This window comes from Ahaetulla prasina, chromosome 7, assembly GCF_028640845.1.
Source record: "Ahaetulla prasina isolate Xishuangbanna chromosome 7, ASM2864084v1, whole genome shotgun sequence".
In the NCBI taxonomy this organism is placed as follows: domain Eukaryota; kingdom Metazoa; phylum Chordata; class Lepidosauria; order Squamata; family Colubridae; genus Ahaetulla; species Ahaetulla prasina.
Window position 1 is genome coordinate 38,518,021 of NC_080545.1, and position 18,398 is coordinate 38,536,418.

At 48.5% G+C, this 18,398-nt stretch overlaps 1 protein-coding gene across 9 annotated transcripts in view; it reads right to left on the minus strand.

The window, feature by feature from the left end:
- Positions 1-18,260, minus strand: part of GXYLT1 (glucoside xylosyltransferase 1) — a 104,695-nt gene extending 86,435 nt beyond the window's left edge. For 2 of the 9 annotated variants that reach the window (XR_009156016.1, XM_058190126.1), the window contains exon 1: positions 17,837-18,249. Coding sequence is in view for 6 of the 9 variants with exons in the window: in XM_058190126.1 (XP_058046109.1) it covers positions 17,837-18,063 (227 nt within the window). In the remaining 3 variants the exon portion in view is untranslated. Of the gene's footprint in view, positions 1-17,836 lie in introns of all 9 variants that reach the window. The other 7 variants (XR_009156017.1, XM_058190129.1, XM_058190128.1 and 4 more) reach the window with 5 other exon arrangements.
- Between the last annotated feature and the right edge of the window lie 138 nt (positions 18,261-18,398).

Below are 18,398 nucleotides of genomic sequence, written 5' to 3' on the forward strand. Positions count from 1 at the left end.
GTTCAGTTTCCATCCATTGCTTCTTGTTTTGCCTACTGCTTTGGAAAATACATTGCCCCCCCCATTTGTGGCAGCCCCTCAAAAGCCTGTTTTGTGACCTGCATATAGCCATTTTCCCCTCTCAGTCATCCATGAAAGTACATCTATAGTATATAGATGCAGATAATAAAATCGAAAAAAGGTAAACATTTTTACAGAACTATAGATACGTTGAGGCCAGGCATGATGAAGAGTGGCTGGGAAGGGAGGGGTCAGGTGAGGTGTGACGTGGCGTTGAGTTGGCTACGCCCACCCAGTCACAGGACCACCCAGTCACACCCACACAGCCACATGACCACACAGCCACAGCCACACAGCCAGTCATTAGGGCAGAGAACCAGTTGTTAAAAAATTTGAATCCCACTACTGCCAATGAACATGGATTTATGTTTTAGTGCTCTTTTTGTAGTAATTTCTATTTATTACTTGTCAATAATTTATTTTCTTCTAATATTCTATTTGCACATCATTTTGGCTAGTGTCTAATTTTTTCTTGTATTTTAAAAATCATGTATTACACTGTATCTCATAGGACAATAAATTGAAAGTTGCTAAGTCAAAAACTAAAGATACTTCTAAGAAGCAACTATTTCTTCTTGAATGTTTGCCAAGCTAAATTAATATGTATTTAAATTTTAAAAGTGAGATTGAATTGCTATGTAGTCAAAGCAGCATTGCTCTCAGCGTTCCAGAAAACCCTCCTTGCAGAAAAGACCCCGAAGCAAACATCTTTCAAAGTATTTACTAGCATATGTAATCTGGCACAGTTGGTGGAATCTGAATCTGGGGATCCAAGTTCCTCCCTCAGTAATACAAACTCCAAAATCCCCACCCTCATGACCGCCGATCACATGCTCCGATCACATGCGCCAATCACATGCTCCAATCTTCAACCGTCCCATCTCGAGACATCACTCCGGCCACTCCTTCTCCAGATGCGAGCTCAGCCTGACCTTGACCGACAAGAAGAATGTTGTTATGTCTAATAATGCCTTGTACCACCACTACCCTCCTTTACTTTCCCACACAGGAGAAAGTGGCAGTGTGTGGAAGCCTTCGGCCTAGTATGGCTTCCAAAGCTGACAGGCGTCCCCCCCTGCTGAAGAAAACACACCCTGGAAAACAAAACAGACAAAAAATGCAAAGGAAGGGGTTAACACCCAGTACACACTCTCCTACCCCCTCTCTCCCCACCGGGAGGACTCTTAGGTTTCTCAGGGAATTTATCATGAAATTGCTTGACTAGAGTATCAGCATTTACATCCCAACTTTTCACCCAAGTAGCTTCAGACAACGGGTACCCCTTCCAGTGACCAAATATTGTAAGCGACCCGTGTATAGTCTAGAGTTAAGGATTTTTAAAATTTCGTAATCGGTCATCCCCCTGGATTACCAAAGGAGGGGGAGCAGCTGGTAAGGGCCTCAAGCTAGATCCCCTAGCTGGTTTGAATAAGCTACTGTGAAAAACTGAATGCACTTTCCCTAATATTCGAGGGAGGCTAAGTTGGACAGTCACTGGGTTAATTATCTTTACTATAGGAAAAGGACCTGTCGTGTGTCCTTCCCCCTCCGACGACCGGGTCTGGGAAGTCTGTATCAAGCGTGACCACGAAGCCTCTGCAGCTTTGCCAAATTCCTTTCAGATTTCTCAGGCAGGCAGGAATCCAAGGGGTGACTTCAGCAAACCAGATGAGACTTTGCTTGACTCAAATTGCTTGACTCAAGCTGGTCTTTTATATAGGCCATGGGGTGTGGCTCCATGACTCAGCACTTATCCAGGCCTGCCCCTCCCTTCCTTTTGCTGACGTCGCCTCTCAATTCTCCGGAAGCGGGGATCCGTCCACTGTGAACTCCCTTCCTCCTGATCTGTTGCCGGCAATTCTAGCACGTGGCTGGCTTCGTGCTCACACGCTGTGGGAGAGAGGTTTGTTTGTGCATTCCTGACATTCTGTCCGGGTATGGTGCCAGGGCTGGGGGCTGGAGGCAAGCCAGTCCGTTCCTCTTCATTATCAGACTCTGAATTGGATAGCAGGAGATGGGAGGGGCCCGGCTGAGGAGAGGAGGGCGGGGGAGGCACAACTCTATCCCTCACCACAGGGCCCTTTCCCCGGGGCTGACGATCGGGATGCGGTCGGGCCGGGTTCTGCTCGTGGAAGGCCCGCACCAGGTCCGGGGTGTGGACGTCGGAGGCGTTGACCCAGGTGAACTCGGTTCCGTATCCCTTCCACGCAATCAGGTATTGGAAGCGCCCCTTCAGCCAGTGGGAGTCGCGTACGCTGTGCACCTCATACTCCTCCGCCCCGTCCCCGACACCAGGTGTCGAAGGGGACACGTCGGGGCTTCAAGGACCAGCAAGGATCGGTGGAAGACGGGATGGATCCGCATGGATTGCGGCAGGGTCAGCCGATAGGCCACCAGATTGATGACCGCCTCGACGGGGAACGGACCGATGAACCGGTGGTCCAGCTTCTTCGCCGGCTGGTTTTTTTTTTTTTGTTTGTTTACATTTATACCCCGCCCTTCTCCGAAGACTCAGGGCGGCTTACAGTGTATAAGGCAATAGTCTCATTCTATTTGTGTATTTTTTACAAAGTCAACTTATTGCCCCCCCAACAATCTGGGTCCTCATTTTACCTACCTTATAAAGGATGGAAGGCTGAGTCAACCTTGGGCCGGGCTCGAACCTGCAGTAATTGCAGGCTACTGTGTTCTTTAATAACAGGCTTTTACCAGCGTGAGCTAAACCGGCCCTAAACTGGTTGGATGGGAGATGCCTCGTGGAGAGCCACATGCAGTATCTGACTGCCAGCGGGGGGGTTGCCCATCGGGAGCGGTCGGCGACCCGCTTGTAATCCTCCTTTGTCTGATTCAGCTGCCGACGCACCATCTGCTGGACCGCGTGCAACTCGGAGAGGAAGGTCTGCGTCTCAGGAACCGGGGAGTCCAGAGGAGCCAGAGGGAAGAGCCGTGGATGGTACCCCATGTTGGCCAGGAATGGGGTTGTCTGGATGGAGGTGTGCTGGGAGTTGTTGAAGGTGAACACTGCCAGGGACAGGTACTCGGCCCAGCAGCAGTTGTCCTGCTGCTGGTTCACGAAGCACCGGAGGTACTGCTCCAGGATGCCAATGACCTTCTCCGTCCCGCTGTCGGTTTCCGGATGGTGCGCCGACGACAGGCACACCTGCACCTTCAACGCGGCCATCAGGCTCTTCCAAAAACGAGCCGTGAACTGTACCCCACGGTCCGACACCACCCTCTCCAGCAGACCGTGGAGGCAGAAGACGTGCTGCAGGAAGAGACAGGCCGTCTTGGCAGCAGTGGGCAGCCCGCGGCACGGGATGAAGTGTACTATCTTAATGAGCATGTCCACCACCACCAGCACCGTGGTGAACCCCAAGGACGGCGGCAGGTCTGTCAGGAAGTCCATGGAAATCGCCCCCAGGGTCTGTCAGGAGTCGGCAAGGGCTGGAGGAGACCAGAAGGGGCCCCCGTGGCGGCCTTGGCTTGCCGGCACGGCACACAGAATGTCACGTAGGCATGGACGTCATGCGGCACCTGGGGCCACCAGAAGGTCCGCGTCACCAGGTTGAGGGTCTTGAAGAACCCGAAATGGCCCGTGGCAGGGTTGTCATGGCACTGGGCCAGGACGAGGGCCCGAAGTGGTCCCGTGGGCACATACAACTGCCCCCGGAACTTGAGCATGTCCTCCTCCAACGTCCACGGAGACGTAGGGCCCACCTCCGCTCGCCACTGCTGAGACCAGGAGTCTTGGCACTGTGCCTCTCGCACCTGGGCCCGTAAGTCCACGGTTCCTGGGCGCCAGCAGCACTGTCCGTGGAGGAAAAGGGTCCTGGATGCTCAGGTACTCCAGCTTACGGGACAGGGCGTCCGCCCTCCGGTTGTGGCCGCTGGGGATATAGGCTATGCGGAAATTGAACCGGGCGAAGAACAGCGACTACCGGATCTGCCGCTGGTTCAACTTCCGAGCCGTGGTGAGGTGCTCGAGGTTCCGATGGTTCATTCGGACCTCCACCTGATGCTGGGCCCCCTCCAGGTGGTGCCGCCACGCTTCGAACGCGGCCTTGATAGCCAACAACTCCTTTTCCCAGATGGTGTAGTTGCGCTCGGAAGGAATGAGTTTCCGCGAATATTAAGTGCAGGGAAAAACACTGCCGCCATCCGCTGGGGCCTGTAGCAGCACCGCTCCGAGGGTGACGTTGGAGGCATCCGTCTCCACCAAGAAAGGCCGGTGCGGGTTGGGATGTCTCAGGATGGGCTCCGTGATGAAGGCCTTCTTGAGAGCCTTGAAGGCCTCCTGCTGCGGGGGACCCCACCGGAACGGGACCTTCTGGAGGAGCTGGGTGAGTGGAACTGTCAGCGTGGCGAAGCCTGGGATGAAGGTCCGGTACTAATTGGCGAAGCCCAGCAGCCACTGGACATCCTTCACCCGAAGCGGGCTTCCCAGCTGCACAGGGCCTCCACCTTGCGCGGGTCCATGGCGATCCCCTTGGCCGAGAGGATGTGCTCGAGGAACTCGATGGACGTCTGGTGGAGGAAGCACTTCTCCAGCTTGGCATAGAGCTGGTGCTCCCGCAGGCGCTGCAGGACCAGACGGAGGTGCTGGAGGTGACTTTCCCTGGACCGGAAGTAGATCAGGATGTCACCAGGTAGATCACCACGAACCGATCCAACATGTCCCGGAACACGTCGTTCATAAGACGGGGGCGTTGGTCAGCCCAATCGGCATGACCGTGTACTCGTAGTGTCCGTACCAGGTGCTGAACGCCGTCTTCCACTCGTCCCCTTCACGCATCCGCACCAGGTTGTAGGCCCCCCGGAGATCGAGCTTGGTGAAGACCGAGGCCTCCCGCAGCCTGTCCATCAGCTCCGGGATGAGCGGCAGGGGGTAGCGATTCTGCACCGTGATGGCGTTCAGCCGGCGGTAGTCGCAGCAAAGGCGCAAATCCCCCGTCTTCTTCTTCACGAAGAGGACCGGGCCGACAGAGGGGTCTTGGAAGGCCGGATGAACCCTCGGGCCAAGTTTTTGTCCAACTCGGGCTTGGACATGGAGTACAGGCACTGGGCTGCAGGGCCACGGGGCAGTCGTAGGGTCAATGCAGGGGCAAGCGGTCCGCCTCTTTCTCACTGAAGACGTCAGTGAAGTCCCGCAGCTCAGGAGCCACGACGACAGCCAAGGTGAAGACATCCTGGCCGGCACAGGTGTGGCGGATGTGGTCGATGCACTGCAGGCTGGGGAAAGAGATGGCGTTCCGCGACCAGGCCACCTGAGGGTCATGAGTCCGCAGCCAGGCCAGTCCGAGGATCACCGGGAAGTGGAGGTCCGCCGTCACGTAGAAGCGAATCGCCTCCTCGTGGTCCCCAATGGCGAGGCGCAAGGGCTGCGTGGCGAAGTTAATGGGTCCGGCCACCAGCTCCCTCCTGTCGATGGTCTCAACCCTCAGCGGAGGGTCCACCGGTACCAAGGGGAACCTGAAATGGTCCACGAAGGCCCGGTCCATAAAGTTCGTGGCGGCCTCCGAGTCCATCAGCGTATGTGCCGGGATCCCCTCCAGCCGGTCACCCAACCACACCCGGGTGTCCAAAATGAGGTGCCGAGGGGGCCGAGGTCCATGTCGGCAATGTCGGGTGGGGGCTTGGTCCGTGCCCGGCCTAGAGTTTCCCCACGGCCGGGCCTGCCCCGTTTCCCAAATGGCTAGGCCGGGTTTCGGGGACAGGCACACGTGCTCTGCCGCGCTTCCTGGGGCATGCAGCGGCGAAATGGGCTCCCCGCAGTACAAACACAACCCCCCTTGGCGCCTCCGGCTCCGCTCCTGGGCCATCAGGTGAGGCCTGGCCGCTCCTAACTCCATGGGCTCCTCTGCGGCAGCCACGAAGCGCGGGTCGGCCCAGGTCGGGGGAACGTGGCTGTCGTTGACGGTTGCTGACGGCGAGGGACGGGCGTTGTTGGAGACGGGTGTCGAGACGCAGGCAGAGGTGCACCAGGTCAACGAGGGTCTGCGGAGCCTCCACCTGGGCCAGCTTGTCCTGAAGCTCCTCCAAAAGGCCCCTCTGGAACGCATCCGCCAGTGCCGTGTCGTTCCAGTCCGAATCGTGGCACAGCAACTGGAATTCGGTGATGTACTCACAGAGGGGGCGCGGCCCTTGTTGGATCTCCGCTAAGCGCCGGGCGGCCGTCATGAAGCGCAGTTGCCCCCAGAACCCCTGGTAGTCTGCCAGCAAGGGGCTGTCCCAGAGCACTAAGGGCGTGGCCCACTGAGCAGCCTGGCCAGACAACAGGTTCATGACGAAGGCCACCCTGGCCCGGTCATCAAAAAATTCTCCCGGCTGTATCGCCATGTAGGTCTGGCAGTGGGCCATGAAGGCCGGGAAAATCTCCATCCACCCAGAGAACTTCTCTGGCACCAGTACCGGGCTGTGGCGCTGAGGAGAGGAGGAGGAGGAAGAGGAGGTTGGACTGCTGGGGCATTCCCAGCAGCCAGTTGAGCAGTCAGCTGGGCGACTTGCTGTTGCAGCAGCTGGTTATCTGCTCGTAGCTGCTGCACAATCTGCTCCAGCTGCTGCTGATCCATCTTGTGGTGTAGATGGTGATGTGTGGGAGTCAAGCAAGATGTCGTGTCCCCCTCCCCCTCCGACGACCAGGTCTGGGAAGTCTGTATCAAGCGTGGCCACGAAGCCTCTGCAGCTTTGCCAAATTCCTTTCAGATTTCTCAGGCAGGCAGGAATCCAAGGGGTGACTTCAGCAAACCAGATGAGACTTTGCTTGACTCAAATTGCTTGACTCAAGCTGGTCTTTTATATAGGCCATGGGGTGTGGCTCCATGACTCAGCACTTATCCAGGCCTGCCCCTCCCTTCCTTTTGCTGACGTCGCCTCTCAATTCTCCGGAAGCGGGGATCCGTCCACTGTGAACTCCCTTCCTCCTGATCTGCTGCCAGCAATTCTAGCATGTGGCTGGCTTCGTGCTCACATGCTGTGGGAAAGAGGTTTGTTTGTGCATTCCTGACATTCTGTCCGGGCATGGTGCCAGGGCTGGGGGCTGGATGCAAGCCAGTCTGTTCCTCTTCATTATCAGACTCTGAATCGGATAGCAGGAGATGGGAGGGGCCCGGCTGAGGAGAGGAGGGCGGGGGAGGCACAACACTATCCCTCACCGCAGGACCCTTTCCCCGGGGCTGACGATCGGGATGCGGTCGGGCTGGGTTCTGCTCGTGGAAGGCCCGCACCAGGTCCGGACTGCTCAGCTGGCTGCTGGGACTCCACGATCTGATATTATTCTCCCTGGAACTCCATGTAAATGTGCCTCACAAACAATTTCAACAATTTCCTTGCCGAAGGTAACACTGCAGGTGGTGAAGTGAGTCTGTTTGGAAAATAAATCAACCACTGTCCAAATCACTCTATTCTCTCCGCTGACAGGGAGCTCAATGATGAAATCCATAGCAATCTCCTCCCAGGGCCTCGTAGGTTCGGCCACAGTTTGGAAAAGCCCGTGGGCCTTCCCTGGTCTGGATTTCATGGTGGCGCAGGTGGCACAGCTCTTTACATAGTCTTCTATATCTGCTTTCATCTTTGGCCACCAGAATTGTCTCCTAGTACAAAAACCCAAAGTGGTTTGGGTGGTACATAAATCTTACTCCTCTTTCAAGCCAGTTCTTCTCTTAGGGTCAGGTTTGTTAAGTTGTCTTTGAGCCAGACATCTGCTGTGAGGGCTGATTTTAGTTCTGTCAATAACCTGCCCTCTGGGAGGTTGGAACCATGGCGTGGCTGGGACCAAGCATGAGCTTGGCCTGCTCGCTGGATTTCGGAGATCATGGCGTGATCCCGCCGGCTGTCAAACTGGGGCTTTTTTGATAGGGCCTCCGCCAGTAGCTTCCCCCTCCCGGGATGTATTTGAAGTTGAAGTTAAACCACTTGAAGTACTGAGCCCATCGAACCTGCTTAGGGGAAAGCTTTCGAGGGGTTTTTAGAGCCTCGAGGTTCTTGTGGTCTGTCCACACTTCAAATGGTTCTTTCACCCCCTCCAGGAAGTGTCTCCAGGATAGGAGAGCTCATCATATGGCAAAAGCTTCTTTTTCCCAGACCACCAACCTGCGTTCTGTGTCCGTCAATTTTTTTGAGACATAAGCGCACTATGCGCATTAGTTCGTTTTGGGCATTCTTTTGCATTAGAACAGCCACTACCGCCACATCACTCACATCTGCCTGGACCACAAATGATTTATTTGGGTCTGGGTGCTGGAGAATCAGTTCCATTGCGAATAGGCGTTTTAACTGTTCAAAGGATTTCTGACAGTTCATCATCCAAGCTAGGGGCTGGCTAGGTTTCGGCTTGCCAAGAGATGGACTAGTCTTTAGCAATTCCATCAAGGGGAGAACAACCTCTGCAAAAGAAGGGATGAATTGCCAGTAAAAGTTCGCAAATCCCAGGAAACTTTGAAGCTGTTTACATGTGCATGGGGGTTGCCAGTCTAGCACTGCCTTTACCTTTCTTGGGTCCATTTCTATCCCCTGGTTTGACACCCGGTAGCCTAGGTAGTCCAAGGACTCCTTATGGAACTCGCATTTTGACAGCTTCACGTATAGTCTGGCGGGTAGGAGTTTTTTCAGAACTTATCTAACTAATTTAATATTGTCGTGTCCCACTCCTCCGCTGACGGCCGGGTCGGGGAAGTCCATATCAAGCGTGCCTCTGCAGCTCTGCCAAAGTCCTATCAGAGTCTCAAGGCAGGCAGGAGACCAGGGAGTGACTTCAGCAATCCAAGTTAGACTTTGCCTGACTCAGAGAATGCCAGAAAGCAGATCCTTTATATAGGCCATGGGGTGTGGCTCCATGACTCAGCACTTATCCAGGCCTGCCCCTCCCTTCCTTTTGGTGACGTCGCCTCTCCATTCTCCGGAAGCGTGGGTCTATCCATTGCATCGTTTCGTCTCCAGCTGTTGGTAATCTCAGCTCGTGGCTGGCTTCAGGCGCACATGCTATCGGAGGGAGGTTTGTTTGTTCGGCCTGTCCGGGCATGGTGCCAGGGCTGGGGGCTGGAGATATGCCAGGACATTCTTCCGAACTATCAGCATCTGGCAGGAGATAAGAGGGGCCCGGCTGCGGCAGGGGGAGCAAGCGAGACACAACAAATATGCTCCTCCATACTTTCGCTGTATATAAGAATATTGTCCCAGTAGACAAGAACCCCGTTATATAGGTGGCTATGCAGGGTTTCATTGATTAGCTGCATGAAGACTGCCGGGAGGCCCTGGAGTCCAAAGGACATGGCCCGGAACTGGAAACTGCCTAGGGGGCAGTTGAAAGCAGTTTTCCATTCGTCCCCTTCACATATGCGGACCTGGTAATAGGCTTCTTTTAAATCCAACTTGGTGAAAACCTTGCCGCTCGCCAGCTGGTTTAGTAAGTCCTTCATTAGTGGTAATGGGTAGCTGTTTTGTATGCAAACAAAATACCGTTGATACTTTGAAAATCAACACATAATCTCAAAGACCCATCTTTCTTCTCTTTAAACAACACGGGGGCGGCCACTGGTGATTTTGCAGGCTCGATGAGCCCTCTGGCTAGGTTGGTGTCGATGTACCTCCTGAACTCAGTAATTTCAGCAGGTGTCATTGAGTACATTTTGGGTTTTGGTAGTTTAGCCCTAGGCTCTAACTCGATGGCACAATCAGTGGGCCGATGGGGGGGGGGAGGAGATTACATTCCTCTTCGCTTAAAGGTTTCTGTCAAATCCGAATATGCTTTAGGAATGTGCGGTTCACCTGGAGGGGAATCTGATCCAGTGGCTGCTGGCTCCCCCTGGTGGTTTTCATGGATTGGTTGTTTCTCGGGAGGGGGGATAGGGGCCAAGGGGCCAACATCCAATATGATTTTTCGGAACCCATCTTCCCACTTGATTATGGGGGCCCATTTGTCCAGCCAGGCCAGGCCTAGTATAATAGATTCTGACATCTTTGGAATTACTATGAATCTTGTAAGTTCATGATGTTTTCCAATTTGTAGGCCAATCAGTTCTGTAATTTGGGTGGCTGGGATTCCACCAATTAATGTTCCATCCACTTGGTGGAATTTAATTGGGTGTTTTAAGGCTAGTGTTTTGATTCCTAATTGGTTCACAATTGAAATCCCAATTAGACATCTGGTACAGCCAGTATCTATAATGGCTGGCAACTCCCTCCGCTCCCTCCTCCTGGAATTACTAAGTTCACTTTGATAGAAAAGGGGGGAATGGGTGCACTCACCATCGGGTCAGCTTCTCCGCTAGGGTCGTTGGGAGGCAACTCCCTCCGCTCCCTCCTCCTGGAATTACTAAGTTCACTTTGATAGAAAAGGGGGGAATGGGTGCACTCACCATCGGGTCAGCTTCTCCGCTAGGGTCATTGGGAGGGGTTTCAGCAGACGGAGGTCCCTCACTCTCTTCAGTGAGGAGGGGAATGTCCACGGCTTGTCTTGCAAATCGACTGGTGTCTGGGTTTCTTCTTGGAGGCTTTTTTCCTTGGGCAGTGGTGGTGGACTCTGTTGTGGGACAGGCACTGGAGCCAGGCAGTCAGAAGCCCGGTGTCCCATTTGGCCACACCGGTAGCATTTCATAACTCTTGTTGGTTGAGGGGGGGGAGATTACTGCAGGCCGTGATCAGAGCCGTCTGCCCAGTGGTCCTTGGAAAGGCTTTTCAGCTGGTAGTTGGGGGTGGGGGTGGATTTCTCTGTCCAGAGCTATGGACATGTTGTACCAGTCTTGCAGTCATTCAGGCACACCCCGGATCCCACATGCTTTTCTGACTTCTTGATAGATCATCTCTTTGAAATAGTGGAGGAGTATGCGGTCTGGCCAATGCCCGAGGTTTCCTGCTACTCGTCTAAAGTCCCATACAAAGTCTTTTAAGGGTTTGTTACCTTGTTTCATTGTTTTAATGGTGGCTTCACTGTCTGCAATACGATCCTGGTCTTCAAATCTGGTCCTGAGCAGTGCAACAAACCCTGCGATGTCATTCAATTCTGCAACATGTTCTTTCTGGAGCTTGGCAATCCACTCAGAAGCTTCTCTTTCGTTCATTCCATCAGAAATAGCCACTATTAAGTCCTGTTCTGATTGGTATTGATCTCCAAATTGATCTATGTGAGCCCAGACTCTGCCGAGAAAGTAAGCCAGTTTGTGCGGTGTGCCATCATAAGTTGCTCTGAAGCGAGGGGGGGATGGTCGGGGGGGCAGGGGATGTGGGGGCAGCTGCTTGGATGTTGGCAGTTGAGGAGGAATTTGAGGCACAGCCGATGCAGGTTGCTGGACGGGCCCCTGCTGAGGGGGAGGGGCTGGCGACACTGGAGTTGCTTGCTGGGCTGCAGAGGGGTGTGGAATCCCAGCCGGGTGCTGGATCAAACCCCCTTGTGCTGCTGGTATCTATGGGCCATACAGAGGCCAGGGAGATCCCTGGAAAATGTGAGCAGAGGAAACTGGCTGCCACTGGCATTGGATCCATCCTTGTCTGTGGTAGAATCCCCAGCCTTGGGGGATGGAATTAGCAAGGGGGAGCGCAACAGCCAGCAGGCGGAAGAGCTCTGTAAGGGGCGGTTGCATTCCCCAAGACAGCTGCGTTGGATGCATCCCAGCTGTGTAACTTCCCTGCTGCGCTTGGGCGCTGATCGGATTGTTTCTGGGCTTGTCGGAAAGGGCTTGAGCCCCCCTAATTTCCCCCTCTATGCGAGGGGGAAAGGTGAACATTGGCTGGGGGGGAGGTACAAAACTTCCCACTTCCAAAGGTTCAAAACTCTCCAGGAGCCCTGTTAGGGACTGGGATCTCATGGGGGGTGGGAGAATCCATTCCCTTGAATCCACAGATTACACAGCTTTTCCTGCTCTCCACTGGGCTTGGAAGGTAGGAGGTGGTGACTTCGTTAGGCAGGGATTAGCACCTCCTCTGGAGATCTCACCTCTGGTCCTCTTTCAGGCGTCGGGTCAGACTGGCAATTTTTCCAGGAATCCAAATCCTTGGGCCAAGCTCTCGAGACAGTCCTGCTGCCTCGAGGCCACGTACCACTTCTTCTGATGGAGAGATTCTGGTCTGAGTGTCCGTGCCCACTGCCCCCTCCGGGACTTCCCTTTTCCCTTCCATCTTCGCTGAGTCTTTGCACCACTCAAGGCTTTTGGTGGATGCTGGGGCCCAGCACCCCTGATGGCCCCACTTGGGGTGCCGCTATGCTCTAAAGGCGATTTGGATTGTCAGCGTTCCAGAAAACCCTCCTTGCAGAAAAGACTCCGAAGCAAACATCTTTCAAAGTTCTTTTACTAGCATAGGTAATCTGGCACAGTTGGTGGAAATCTGAATTCGGGTTTCTCCCTCAGTAATACAAACTCCAAAATCCCCACCCTCATGACCCCTCTACCAATCACATGCCCAAATCTTCAACTATCCCATCTCGAGACATCACTCCGGCCACTCCTTCTCCAGATGCGAGCTCAGCCTGACCTTGACCGGCAGGAAGAATGTTGTTATGTCTAATAATCCCTTGTACCACCCCCTCTCCTACTTTCCCACACAGGAGAAAGTGGCAACGTGTGGAAGCCTTCAGCCTAGTATGGCTTCCAAAGCTGACAATTGCTTTGCTACAACCTAAGATTGAAGTAGTAAATGGGTACTTCCCATTTAATGCATTCTTCCTGACAAGAGATGCTGCTGAGGGTTCCCAATGAAGTCAAGTGGATGGGTCTCAGAATCTATGCTTTTTGGGATCTTTCCTCTGCTGTGGAATATCACGCATGTAAAGACATATGAGGATAAACATTTGGTGATTAATAATGGATGAGAAGTATCACAGCTTGGATTTTTACTAAATTATGTTTTATTATATTTTTATGAAAACTAGATGGAATTGCTTACTTACACTGATACTTTTATGATAGTAAACAGCCCAAATTCTTTAATATTTTTTAATATTTAATAATATTATTAATAATAATAGTATACAAACTGCTACATGAACAAATAAAATGCTGGAGTACTTAGGAAGCGTTTTTTATAAAAAAGACCAAGCTACAACACCAAGTAAATATTTAAGTAGAATTAAAATGCTAATTATTGTGAAAGGGATGAGGAATGGACCACCAGGAAACTGATGCAAGGGAAAGTGTAAAGAGATATTATTATGGAGATATTGTACAATTGAATGAAATATTACTGTAGGACGATCATACTTCCATATAATCCATATTAAATATAGCTAATTCTTGCTTAACAAATGTATATGCATAATTATGCTATATACATTTGGTAGGATTATTAAAAATGAAAAATAGTAGTTTTTTTTATGATCAATACATTTAATTCTTTAGTGCTTTTCATACCATATATAATATGGTACTAATAAAATAGTTTTAAAAAGTGAATCACATGGAATATACAGATATATAAAAACCTCTAAGTTACAAATTTGACTTTGTAAAAAAATGAATTTGAAATTGTATTGTGTAGTAAAGATGTTATTGTCAAGGTTTATAAATTGTTATTGAAACTGAATTGTTATTGAATGAATATGGTGAAGCACTGCATAATCTAATGAGTAAAAAAAGAGTATAATATAATGATTGCACAATGGACACCTGGATAAGAATTTAAAATTTATATTAAATTGTAATTTAAAAGATTTTTTTAAAAAAATGATGCGCATAATAAAACTGTCAAAGATGTATAAAGCTATTTTATATGTATGTTGGAATTGTAAATGTAAAGAAGGAACTTTTTATCATCTTTAATGGACTTGTGACAAAGCAAAGAAATACTAGGGTAAGGTTTATAATTTAATGCAGAAGGTTCTTAAAACGAATATAAAAATCAAGCCAGAATCATTTCTTTTAGGCTTGATGAATAAAGAACTTGAAAAAAATATGGAACTTTGCTATTATATATGTAGGCAAAACAAGAATGTTTTTATGCACAAAAATGGAAATATACTTTAATTCCCACAATGGCTGGCTGGAAAGACTGATGAAATTAGCAGAAATGGCTACATTAATTGCTTTAATCAAAGAAAATAACACATCCAGCTTTGTTTCTACTTGGAAACCACTTCTGGATTTTGTGCTTGAGGTGAAAAAAAATGAAACAATGACTTTAGGTTTTGCTGATTAATTATATTTGTTGTTATAGAAATAGCTAATACATATTAAGTATGTAAAAGTAAAAAGTTGAGGCTGTGATGTTGCTATCTTATTCTACTATGTTAAAGATTTCCCTCATTTTCCTACTATTTTCATTTTCTTCTGCATTTATATCTTGAGAAGCGTAATAAAATTATTTAAAAAAAGCAGTATTGCCTCAATTTATTTTTTCTTGTGATCAACACTTAATTCTTTAGCGTTTTTCATATAAAAGTACATCATATGGTACAAATAAAGCAGTTTTAAAAAGTGAATTACATGGAATATAGAGATACAAAAGACTCTATGTTCATTAGGAATTGGTAATATGCATTAACCTCAGTGAAGCTGATCCTTAGTAGTATAATCCATCAGGAATTGTAGGCTTTCTACAGATGGCTACTATATTTACTTCTGAAATGCATCTTAAATATTTAGAAATGCAGTTGCAATAGACAATATTGTTAAACTGTACTTTATAAAAAGTACTAGCAGGAATACAGGCACTAAAAACATAATTTAAATTCTCAGTTAGTATTTCACAGAGAATTTTAAAATTCATTCCTATGTAAGCAAAAAGCCACAGCATATAATTTATTTTAGATGATGATTTCTATGATGTAAAACAACTGTGCTTCCACTAATTAATGATAGAATTGCATACTCCACAAGAAATAGGGCTGAGAAATCTAAATGGATTTTTTGTTCCTCCTATCTTATACTTAAGTGGTGACACCAAGCTTTATTTGCCCACAGCAACCCTTTAATCAAATAAAAGATATTTCTGTCATAAAGCAGTTAGTAAATATTAAGTCAATACTCCCTTTAATAAAAGCCATCTGCTGAAACACTTGAACTGTAGACAAACCATCCTTTGCCAGTTTCAATTCTTATGGGCTATCCTATATATAAAGTATCTCATAAAATCAAAATAGAACTAAAAATTTCATTCCACTTTAATTATAAAGCTCAATCATGTTGTAAAAGTTGGAACTGAAAATACAATATTGGGGCAGGAATGGGATTTTCAGAGTTCTGCTTATGGTAGGTGGAATCAGAATGACATCAGGCAAATTTCCTAATTTCATGTTACTGTTTGTGTAATAGATTAACTCTTTTTTTGCTAAAAAACTGGAACAGCATTTATCACATTGCATCATGACTTTCATGTAACAAAAATTAGCTAAATAGATCTGTAAAATGTGATTATATTTAAATAAACAAATTTAATATCAAATCTTATTTTACGCTTAAGCAATCAACAATCTTAAAATACAAACTCACTTCAGAGTACTATATATTTTAATTTCCGAAATATAATGAGGGAAAAGCAGAATTAACGTCTGGAAAATTTTTGATTAAATCCATGACTACTTTCAACATTTGCAGGTGTGAAGTAGCAGTTGGATTTAGATTTGATCTTTTTATAACAAATATTCAATCAATATGCAACATCAAGAGCAACAAGACAGCTCACCTGCACATCTTCAACATAACTGTATATGCTTCATAACACAAGTAATCAAGATGTGGACTCTCACAAAAATCTCACAATATCACGTTTCACTGTCATAATTTTCAGTAACATTTATTGCTTTACCTATAGTATGTGATTTGAAGCCTAGTTTGAAATATTTCTTGTAAACCATAGCTGGGCTAAACTATAACCAAATGAGATAGAACTTTTAAATTAATCACATGATTGAACATTTGAATAATCTTTCAAATAAAAAGAAAACTATTTACAAATTGGAACTTTCCCATGTTATATTATAAGTGGGATTTTTTTCTGTAGTATACATCATCGCAAAAATGTAATAGTAGCCGCAAAGGCGTACAGATTCTTCATGACTAAAGCAGAATTTTAAAAGGGATTCAAAATTTTATGTCTGTCCACTGCAAATATGGTGCTGCAGGAGCCATAGACAGATAGTCCTTGACTTACAATCACAACTAAGACCACAATTTGTTAAGTTGTTGTTAAGTGAGTCATGTCCAATTTTAGGATCTATTTTGCTATAATTGTTTGAATCGCTGCAATTGTTAAGTGAATCATATGGTCATTAAACAAATCTGGCTTCCATTGACTTGTTCGTTGAAAGCCAGCTGGAAAGGTCCAAATGGTGATCACATGACTCTGAGACTGCAACTGCCATAAATATATGCTGGTTGCCAAGCACCTGAATTTTGATTACATGACCATAGTGATGCTGTGCTGTCGTAAGCACAAGAACTGGTTGTAAATCTTTTTTCAGATCCATTGTAACTTCAAATGGCCACTAAATGAATGTTTGTAAATCAAGGCCTACCTGTACTGTGCCCCCCAATATGAGATCTGCAGCCACCCTTTTACCCTTGCAAAAGGGCCTGTAGATTTGGCTCTGCCAAGTGGCTAGGGACCACAGTGGAGGTGTGTCATTCTGGAAGTGTGTCATTCTAGAAGTATTTAAGAACTAGGTAAGATTCCACCTTTCCCCATGTATATCTTTTGCTCCCACCCTCTCCAATTCTGTCAAATTTAACATTACTATCTGTTTTAATGTTTTAAATTGATATTTTATTGATTGTGAGCCACCTAGTGTCAGCTTTGTTGAGCTGGGTGGCACATAAGCTTAAAATGTAAATAAATAAGGCACAAACTATTCAATCCTATCTGAATGTCTATGGAGATTCTCAGTCATCCAGGTCATGGTTGTCCCAAAGGTACTTTTTTCAAGAGCAACTGGACTTTCTGGTTTTTCTTTAAAGATGTTTCACTTCTCATCCAAGAAGCTTCTTCAGCTCTGACTGGATGGTGGAGAATGGAAGGATTTATACTCCTTGCAGACAGCTGGTCATTTGCATTCTTTTAACAGGTCATTAAGGTCACCTGGAGGTTTATCTGTGTTATCAGGGTCACCTGAGTAGTGCAAATGGGTATGGAGCCTTCTTGGAACTGTTGAAAGGACTGTGTTGTAGACTATAAATGATGTTGTATCCCTTCCCCTCTGTTGAGAGGGCTGTTCAATATTGACATAGATACTCTTTGACTACTTTCAGACCAGTGATCCTGTCCAAAATGTGATCTTTGCTGTCTTCAAAACAGTTGCCTTTGTCTTTTAAATGCAGATGGACTGCTGAATCTAGTCCTGATGGGTTTGTTTTCCTATGTTGTGACAGGTGTTTATGAAGTGGTTGTTTTGTTTCTCTGATGTACAAATCTGCACAAGGCTCACTGCATTGTACTGCATAGACCACTACTGAGCAACACAAACTGAGCAACTGGTATGCACAAATCTGTACATTAGAGAAACAAAATAACCAAAGGTTGATGGGAGAATCGAAAAGTCGGTAATATTCTTGTTAATATTCTTGTTTCTAGTTCAATTAAAGTATTTTTATGTAACAAATATTTGGGGATCTATAAACAATCTGAAACTTCATGAAGAGGTCGATATCTTTGCCTAGGATCTATTACTGTAGTAGCAACTCTTAGCAAAGGACCACCTTGAGGGCTTTCGTCTCTTTCTTAGGTACCCAGCCAGCCATCCGCCCACCGCTCATGAAAGAGTGAAAATCCCCCCCCCCAATTTAGGACTAAAGAAAGAGCCTTTTTTGGGGAAGAGCCCCTTTTTCCCCTCCCCAAACTTAAGAGGCGAATTATATACCTCTCCGGCTCCGACCGCCGGTGTCTCTCGCCGCGGCCTGCGCTTCCCGCCAGAGCTCCCAAGCGCGTGTTGCCGCCACTCAGCTGCCTCCGGACTGGAAAGGCGGAGTCCACCTGGCGCTGGGGCCCCTCCTGTTCCAGCGACAGAGCCAGTTGGCTAAACGCGTAGAGCAGCGAGCACAAACCACAGCCCAGGCATAGTAACACTACCCGTGCCAGCCGCCGCATTCTCCCGCGGCCCCGAACGACAGCTAAATCCGGGGCCTTGCCGGGAAGCGCCAATCCCAGCGGCAACCGGCAATTCCGTCGGAGAGAGACGACGCGTCCTCAACCGTTTTCAGAAACTCGGAAAGGCTGCCGGCACTGCAAGAACGACGACGGCGCACTTCGGTTCCCAACGCTGGACGGAGAGTGGGAGAGGCCTCCGATATGGAGGAAGGCGGCGCCAGTTAGGTGGCTCGGCCTAACCGAGGAGGAGCCGACCGGGAGGTGGGGGCTGTTGGGCCTTGTGGCTGACTGCTTGGGTGGAGCAACGAAGGCTGCCGAAGGCCCATCCTGGCGTT